At 34.3% G+C, this 10,086-nt stretch overlaps 1 protein-coding gene across 1 annotated transcript; it reads right to left on the bottom strand.

Annotated features, from left to right (window-relative positions):
* Nucleotides 1-1,888: 1,888 nt before the first annotated feature.
* Nucleotides 1,889-2,611, bottom strand: LOC107641206 (uncharacterized). The gene has a single exon (XM_016344709.1). The coding sequence runs from the start codon at nucleotides 2,609-2,611 to the stop codon at nucleotides 1,889-1,891; it is 723 nt and encodes a 240-aa protein (XP_016200195.1).
* Between the last annotated feature and the right edge of the window lie 7,475 nt (nucleotides 2,612-10,086).

Genomic DNA, 10,086 nt, shown 5'->3' on the forward strand with positions numbered 1-10,086 from the left:
TACAGTCTCAATCGGATGCATGAATGTGAATAATCTGACCATCATTGAAGTGCACTAGTATTTTAACTTGGACAATTCATCTCATGCCATTCCTTTTCCTCATGTCCATTTCATCAAGTCTCGTTTTCTACTTCCTAGTAGGGCTGAGAGATGAATTAAACTTCTTAATGTACTTTGTTCTATACATTTTCATGTCTCTTTTAGCAAGTGAAGCAATTATGTTTGTCACGGAAGTTGTTTATCGTTTTGCTGTGTTCATTTTATTACGCAGATAATAATCTCTGCTTATCAGTTGTAGGTGTTAGAGAGTCGGTACAGAATTTAGTAGTTTTTTTGGCTTACTTGCATCGTTGCATTGTACAATGAAATTATTTTTTATGCATTTTGCATTTCCTATATCAGTTTTCAGTTTATAATGAATTTTTGTAGCTGTATGTGTTTCGTCAAATTATTATCATTAATTAAATGTGTGTCATTCTCAATCCCTAAAGGAAGCAGATCTTAAGATTCCTGTGGTTTTTTCTTGTGACTTACATTGGGGAAGTTATTTTGTTTAGGGTAAAAACAAATGTTTTTTTTTACAAAACGTGTATGACGTTTTGTCTTTTTATAATAAAAAAATATTTATTATTCAAAAACGACGTTTTGTCTTTTTATATTTTAAAAAAATATTTGTTTTACAAAACCTCAGTAACGTTATGTACTATCATAACAGGAATGTAAAATATCAAAATGAACAAAAATTATCGCATTTCACATTAAAATTGTCTATATCTAAAAATCTTAGCATGTATGTACCGTATGTGTTCAGATGTCGTAAACAGAGGAGGAGGGTAAATGGATTAACGGATTAAAGTGCTAAAATCACGTATGAATAATTATACTTCGCTGAGTTAATAACAGTTATGCTGGAATAATAAGCTGATGTTATGCGTGAAGTGAACATTAGACTAATTAATACAATAGAATATACGTTAAAAGTAAACAACGAAAGACAGTAAAAAGTAAGACTGCTACAAAGCAGGTAACACATGGTGGTAGGTGCTGTTATAACTAAGGTTAAGAGGAGCCTACTTCCTAACCAGAGTTAAGTATAGGATGAAGATGGTAACGAAGATAAATAGGATACACGGGTAGGGATTTTGTTGCCGGCGCCTCTGGTTAGATCGGTTGGTTTGACGGACAGTTGAGTGGTTGTCCCCTCGTTCAATTTGACGTTGCTCCTGTATGCCTTCGTCGAAAGGGAGTAGTTGGTCAGGAATCGGTGATGGGTTGTGCCGAATGGATGTTGCATGAATATAATGCACTAGAGGACCATTGTTGGTGAGTTGAGTCTGTAATCGTCTGGCAGATAGGAATTGTTCGAACGCCATACGAGCTTCATCGAAGGTTTCGTAAGACTTATGGAGGTTGCCACTAAATTCGTTAACTTGGCTATGACAGGCTGGCCAGGAACTATAGATACCAGGGACCCTCCCTAGGAAAACAACATAGTATTTCTTCTTGGCACGGACCATGTTGAGATTCCAAGGGAGAGTTGTGTTGAGTATGTTTAAGATGGGATGTTGGTTTTGGTGGTTTTTAAAGGCAACGAGGGTGGCTCCTGTGATTTGAACAGGAAATTGAAATTGTGCAACTGTAATATTTCCAACGGTTGAAAATTTATCGAATGTGGGGCTCACATGTGTCGTTTTGCAAGGAGCATAAACTAGCCTAACTTTTGGTTTGATGAAGGACAGGGTTCCGGTTGAAATAAAATATTATTAAATAAAATATAAATTTCAATACTTAATTATAACAAATGAAATATAAAACAAGTATGTAATTCAATTGTATCGACTCATTTATTTAACGTTTAATATACAAGTTGTAATTAAATTGTATTACCTCATGGGAGGTTGACGAAGGCTTGCAGGTCGTAGTCTGCGCGACACTGGATGCAGGGGATATGAGCGGCCCCTCCGAAAGTATGGACGGAGTTTCGCTCTGCTGCACGTCTGCGATTGTCATACAGAAGAGGCATGTGGCCCCTGGTGGAGCACCTAGGTGAGGCACAGACGGTGTGTTGTTCTTCTATACGGGGCATTTGGACCTCACCTGGCCACGAGATTGTCAGAATTGAAAAGCACATTGCCTTACAATCAGCGAGTGAACCAGCCGCATCAAGCTCGCGATACAGTTCCAGCCCTTTTTGTTTTTTGTCGTTGTCGTCTGTGCGAAGCAGCAACGTCATGGTCAGTGCGTATTTGGCTGCTGCATGGCCTGTACTTGTTGCACTATTTAGCATCTGGAGGCCAACGTTTTCGTTACGTCTGATGAAGAGTTCCCGAAGTGCCTCCCGAAACAGAAGCTCTGGATGGCCAGCTACCATGCATCGATCAAAGAATCTCTTTGCCTCCGGGCTGAGGCACCACCACCACGGCGTGGCATGCGGTGGTGGGATGGAAACACTCCTGTTAACAATATCGGCCTCTCCCGCATCGCATGCAGCCTTACAGGTCATTCTGAGACTGCACAGGTCGCGAATGGAGTCTGACGCAACTTTAATGGTTATTGCTACCCAGATGTCGTTGGGAATGAAAGCGATATTTGAAAAATAGTCGATTGTCATTTTCAGTTTGTTCCTGTTGGTTCCTATTTCGATGGGAATGGGGATACATGTTTAGATTATAGGGTTTGGAGTGTGGCATAGGAGTGTAGCCTCAATATTTATAAGTCCACCGACCCTGTTGGAAACCTGAACTTGAGTGTAGCAGATACGTTCTCAGTAATGCATGCATAATATTAAACGTTAGAGTAAAGCATAACTATATTATGGTGATGAAAACTGAAAACTGTATGGGGAATGGTATTAATTATTGGAAAAGAATAGATGACCAAGAAGATTTTTCAACAATGTTCCCCTAGCACTCTCCTAATTAAATTTACTCTATTAATGTTATTATAATACATTGTTCAGACGTTGTTAAACAAAAGTTGTTACTTAGCTATACTTTTCTAGACCTGTAGTAGTATACATTATTCCACGTGCAGTCAGAAGAATGTTAAAGGTTCGGGCAGATACTTAGCCGTTTAATATATGAATAGTTAATAGTTAATTTTTTATGTAATCTGCATAGTTTAGGGTAGTTTAATATCATGGATATGAATTTTGTGTTTTTTAAATTTGTTTCGTGTATCACATAGAAAGGAGATAATGTGACGCGTTTAATGTGAAAATGAAAAAGTGTTGAACATATGGTGGAGGGTGGGAAAAACGGATAGGTGAGGTTAATGCATTTATTATCGAATTTAAAGTCCTGGGGAAGCGGTGTGACTGTCCAATGAGATAACTGTGTATACATAATTGGATTGGAGAATGTGATGAGGCATGTCGTATATAAATATAAATAAGTTTGATGTTTGAGATTACTTCGCTGAGGAATTTGTTAATAAGATTGAAGATTGTTACATCCTTTTGTGACTGAATCGCTGTTCATTGGGTTGGAACAATGTCGAGCCCCAGCGTTGGTGATGGAAGTGGTTCTTTCGGAGGAACTCACCCTGGCGCCCCTCTCCGTGACGACGGTAGGCAGTTTCACATTATCTTTTTTCCCAGTTATCCTTTACGTTTACTCATTGTTATTGTTTTTTCTGGTTTGAAAGTCTAGAGGTTGTCCCCACGGTGAATCCTGACCAGTTTGTCATTATGGAGGACCTTGAGCAGATGCTGCGTAGGGCATTTGACGCCCTTAAGACAGAGCCTCCAGTGTTTGAGCCCCGCGATTGCGTATACGTCCAGGGCGACCGCTACTATGGGTTTGTGGTGCATGTGGGGGGCCCAACGGACGGAGTCAACTTTGTGGCCTACAGCAGGTTCTCAGCCGACGAACGCCTGGCCAGGCAAGATGCCGCTTTATCATCCCTGCAAGCGGTTATTGGAGAGTCTGGGAAGGAGATCCTCGACTACAGTTACTACGTGGCTCAGAGTTGCAGGGAACGTCTTCTGGAGTTGGAGCGGATATCTAGTCTGTCCGTCGACTCCCGTGTCGCTGAACTGGAGGCTGAGAACGCTCGGCTTAGGGAGCGGCTGGCTTCTTGGGACACCTTGCACGGCCGTGGATAATGTTTCTTTGGTCTTGGGCTGACGGTTTACTGTTTCTGGGGTTTGGGGTTTGTTGGTTAGGGTTCATGGTTGACGGTTTTAGGGTTTGTGGTGAATGGTTTATTATGCATCTTTTTGGGTCGTGACTCTAACATTTATCTTCTTATTACGTTATTATATAATACTTACAATCTACTTCTTAATGCGTGGTTTACAAGGGTTGGCACAGAAAAAAAATTGAAAAATATCGTTACACACAGCTTCGAATATGATATATTATTTTCATTGCATAAATAGTCATGAAGCTAGGCGTTATTTTGTTCTAAATTACAGTGCATTGCATGCAATTGAAGTTAAATTTAAAGTCTTTCCACGTGTGGTTGAAAGTTTTTAGGAGATAGAAGTGTAACATTTAATACGGAGTAAATCGAAGAGCACACAAGTTTCTATCGTAACTGTGGTAGCCGAAAGGGTAGAAAGTGTTTGCTGGAAGGTTGTGAAAACGGATTATGGACATTAATGTATTGATTATGGAATTTAATTAAGTCCCTCGGGAACTGGTGTCATTAGGCAGTTCCAATTGGAATGGAGAGGGTGAGGACATGGTCGATGGGTCATGGTTCATGCGGTTTGGTGTTTGGTGTTTGGCGTTTATGTAGTCAAAAGACAATAATTTTTCTATTAGTACTTTTCTAAAGTTAGTAATAGGGTTGCTAATAACAAGAAAATTGGTTTAAAAAACTTCTCCACCTGACAGTCTTGTAAAGAGTTCATATGGAACATAAATTTTTTCACATTCTTGGTTAGGGATCACGGCTAAGCAGTGTTTAAAGAGAGGAAGACAGCTGTTGCAAAAAATTTTCGAAACTTCAGATAATGTCCCTGATTTATATTTAATAATGTAGAATGTGTTAGCATAATGAAAATGATTAGGTTTGTGGGCTTTCTTGTTATTTGATTTATAATTATTTTAAAAAGATGGATAGTATTGATAGTTGATATTTCGTATCCATGAAACAAATAAAGAAATAATGAATTTTTTTTGTTATAAAATCTTCGCAGCTATAATAATAATAATAATAATAATAATAATAATAATAATAATGATAATATTAATAATAATAATAGTACATTCAAAGTATGTTAATCTTGAACCTAGTTTTTTCGAAAATCTAAAATTTATTTTCTTTTTAATAAAAGAGTAATATTATTGTAATAAGAATAAAATATAACTATGATTTAAATTTTTAAAAACTAGCAATCGAAATAAATAATTTAAAATTAAATGTTTAAATTAGGTAAACAACCTTCAAAATTAAATATCGAACATCGTTAGAAAGTGTCTTTAAAATTTTAAAAAGTAACGGTTTAGCTAGATTACTTCAAATTTAAAAAATACCAACTTAACCAATTAACTTAAAATTTAAAAAAAACAAGCTAAAAAAATTGTTTATAATTTAAAAGAATAAACTGCAAATAACTCAAATTTAAAAAAATTACAACCTAAGCAAATAACGCAAATTAATATTAAGATTTTGTTGTCCATAAGTTTGCTAAAAAAAATTCGATGAGATAACAAAATTTATGACTGAAGTTATTTTATCTAAATAGTAAAAAACAATAAACATACAAACCAAATAAGTGTAATCAAACACATAAGTATTGCAAGTGTCAAAACTCAAAAAGTTAAATCTATATTGTAGGAAACTTAAGGATTCCAAAAATATGTGCATATCGGTACCTTGGTTTAAATCTATAGTAGTTATTACTTGAATTTAGTTTCTTAGATAATTATAATTTATTTGTCTTTTCTTTAAATAAAAGGTTAATTATTATATAATAAGAGTTAAATGTAGTTATAATTTAAAAATTTAAAAATTACCAACATAATTAAATAATTCATAAATAAGTTTTTGAATTAATTCAATAATATTACAAAATTAAATTCCTAATCTATAACAATATATAAAGCCAATACAGAGAGTTGACCATGACTTTGGTGTCCAATTTTTTTGGACTATATTAACCCTATAATAAACTATTTAATAAAGCAAATTATATGGACAAAACAGACATAAAATTTGTTTTGAAAAATCTAATAACTACCCACTAAAATGAAAACAGTGTTGTTACTTCTATTAACTTCCCACTTAAATGAAAACAGTTTTGTTACTTTTATAACCATAATAACACATCTTCCATTATCTCCATTCATTGCAGTTTGGAATTTACCTTTCTATATTTTTCTTGCTGTTCTGTTCTTCTCCTATCTTCAACACTCTCGCCTCCCTCATCTTCCATTGGATTCATCCATTGCAGTTGTAAATTTCTTTCAGTTACTACTTTTACGCATAACATTCACTTATATCTCTTCTTCTCTTTAGTTTACTTATCTAATCCATATTTTCAGTCATTTCTCTGCTTTTTTAGTTTTTTCCCAACTTTTGACGTATGATAACAGTACTGTATCTCCTTTTGTTTTTACCAATTTAATGTAAAAAGAAATATTTTTTTGTCTTATCAATTTGATGCAGAAAGAAAACAGTTTCTTTTTATTTGATATCAATTTTTATTTTTTTCATATGTCTGTGACTATAAATGATTGAATGAAAATTTTCATTCATATTTTGTCAATTTTTTTAATTGCTTTGCAATAATTTTTTTTTAATTTTCTAAAATATTGATTATGTAGAGTATTATGTTCGAATTTTAAAAATATAAATATTTACTTTGAAATTAAAGTAAATTATTAATTTTGTCTACCACAATATTATTTTTTATTGATTATTAGTTTGACAGATAACACAATAAATCTAGTAATATAAGAACTTTGTCAATTGGTTTTTCAAATAATTTGGCAACCTAAAACAAGAATTTTGTTAATTGATTTTATTAACTTCTTTTATATTTTTAATCTATTTTACATTAGATAATATTATTTTTTATTAATTATTAGATTGACATGTAACATTTAAATGTGGCAAGACAAGAACTATGTTAAATATTTTTTATTGTTTCAACCGTCATCATTATTTTTTTCTCCTTATTTTTCAATCTCAGGAGCCATGTAAGTTTTAATTTATTATTTTTTCTATATATATCTATAACAATATATAATGCCAATACATGGGGTTTGGTCTCCAATTTTCTATTTTCTATTTTAACCCTACTAACATAATTCAAAAATTTTGTACAGTTACTTATTTCTCTAACATATTTCACTAACAATTACAAAAACTCACGTATAACTTCTATTCAATTCTTTACTCCTACAATCTCTCTTTTTTATTATTTTTTTTGTGGTCACATATAAAATAAAATAAAAGAATAATTAGAAGCTAACAATTGTTTAACTAGTGATGATAAAATATTTTTCTTATAGATCTTATTATATTTTGAGGTATTCATTTAAATTATATTTTGTTTAATTTTAATTTTAGTCTTTGTTTGTATAGTGTTGTTTTGAGTATGTCTGTGAATACTGTACTCTGATGGTCTGTCCAACAGATTAGCCTCATTCTAATTATTTTATTAGAATTTTTGTTGTAATCATAAAAAATATATCTTTTTTATTTTTTTTATAATTTCATCCATTCCACTGCTTCTTTTTGGACCTCTTAATATGCTTTGTTATATTTCTCTTGCCGCCATTATTTTTTTACGTTCAACACTATCGATTACATCACATTCATCGTTACAAATTTCATTTAGATTTACTGCAGTTACTACATTCACGTATAACTTCCACCAATACTTTTTTCTCTATAATTTACTTACCCAATTAATATTTTCATCATTCTTTTTACCTTTTTAATTTGTCCCCACTATTTCACGTAGAAAGATAATGTTCTATATTTTTCTCTTACCAAGGAAGAACTAATTTTTTCATCTCATATGCATTCTTAATTTTTTTTTAAAATGTATGTACCTATCAATGAAGATAATTACTATGTTCAATATAAGATTAAAAAAATAATTTTTTATTTATTAGAATTGTGTATCTTCTAAAAGAGTGTTTTGAATATGAAAATAAATTTATAAATTTATTCTAAAGTAAATATGATTGAGAAAATAAGTAAATTTAATTTATAAATAACTAATTTATAAATAATATTAGTAAATCTTTATCTTGATTTTGTTACACATAATAACGTAATTTTTTTATTTTTTAATTTAAATTTATTTATTTTATACTTTTTTACATATATTAAATCACTAAAAATATTGTATTTTTTTATAATCTATTTTTTAATTATTAATATTAAATTCAAAATTTTAAAAACAAAAATATAAAAATATTTTTTTAACTCAATAGAAAAGCGGCTGAACAGCAGTGCCTGTTGAGCCGCTAGTAACGTAATAAAGCGTATTTCAAAATTCAAAAAAGTTGTTATATAAGAAAGTAATAATTTTTAATTGATAAATTACATTTTAAAAATCTGGGTGGCAACACCTAAATAAAGTTTTGTGGCCCATGAGGCACGAAACCGAATGGCTTCTAGAAGAAGACTTCATCGAATGCTAAAGGCACATTCTTCTAGGTACTGCAACTCTTAATACATTACTTCACTTAATGAATTAGATAAGATTCACCGTTGATATCCGCTGGATTCACACGCTATCCACTATGTACGGGTTCTTGTACCTCAGAATATCCCCATCTTCGTCTGTGTTGGTGCCCTGACGAACAAATGGCCGAAGAATACGCCAAAGGTGACGCCCTTAGGGTTATCAAAGCGGCAGGAGAGCCGTCGCGGCCCATGGTAGGTTAACGATTCCGCTTCTTTTGTTGCGATTATTTGTCACTCTACTCTCCGCATTTTGTTTTATCTCTTACGCCGACTCCTCATGTGCCCTTATATGCAGCGTTTGCCATTACCGAATGGGCTCCTCCCCAAAGGTAGCAACCATCTGTACGTCACGGTCGCCGATGGGTCAAACCATACTTACAAGATTGCATGCAGCCCTAGGGGGTGGAAAGAGATCACTCTCAGCAGGGGATGGCAAAGGTTCTATCATGAATACAAGCTACAACCATCTAACATTCTGCTGTTCAAGCACAAGGCCAGAGACGACTTCAGCTTCGCATATTTCAGTCACCGGGTGTGGAAAGGACGTATGATACGTCCGGTGATGACTCGGGCGACGTCACACCCCCCAAAGTGCCAAGGAAACGTACACCCGCTACTCAAGCGCCTCGGCGTCGAATGGGGTGTATCAATGCCCCTAGGAGCGCAGCTGCAGCTGAGGTGGAGCAGACATTTCAGTCCGAGCACCCCTTCTTTATCATGCACATCACAAAAAGGCTCTTGGGCATCCACTTCCTGGTAATGGGTTTCCCCCTCCACGATATATACACCTGTTTCTTTGTCGAACTTTGGGGACCACAATATCTGTTTTGTTCCCCTGCTGTTCCCTCTATTGAGAGTTATCTAGCGGCCTACCTGGTCTGCATCAACTGTGCTTCTTTCGCTGGTACTTACTTTGTTTGCCAATGTGCCATTCTACGTGGGCCATATGTTGTGTCTTGTGCTGTTGCTTAGTTGTTAATGGTTGGCTATCTGCTGGAGCAGTTTAAGACTTCAAATTCATTACGGATATTTGCTGGCAATGTCTGTTGTTGTTAAATACTTATATTCATTACAGAAATATGTTGGTAATGTATTTGTTGTTAAAATCTTAAATTGCATTGTTTAGGGAAAGAAGCAGCGTAATGCATACTAATTGTTCATAATGCCATCATCAGTAGTAGTCGTTTCATTCTGTTTGACTTCATGCACATTGCAATGTTGTGACAAATCCCCTTAACTCCGTATCATTCTCCATTTTGGTCTGCCCAGCCAAATGTGCCGCACTTTAGAGACGACGTCAACGATGATGTCATGGTCACTCTGAGATCGGGGGAGATCTCCGTCCGGGCCGTCTACAGAAGATACGTTGGCCAAAGAAGGCACAATTGTGGCAGCATTAGCCAAGAGTGGGCGGAATTCTTGAGCAAGTGC

The sequence above is a fragment of the Arachis ipaensis genome, chromosome B5, assembly GCF_059453495.1.
Source record: "Arachis ipaensis isolate K30076 ecotype BB chromosome B5, ASM5945349v1, whole genome shotgun sequence".
Taxonomy (NCBI): Eukaryota; Viridiplantae; Streptophyta; class Magnoliopsida; order Fabales; family Fabaceae; genus Arachis; species Arachis ipaensis.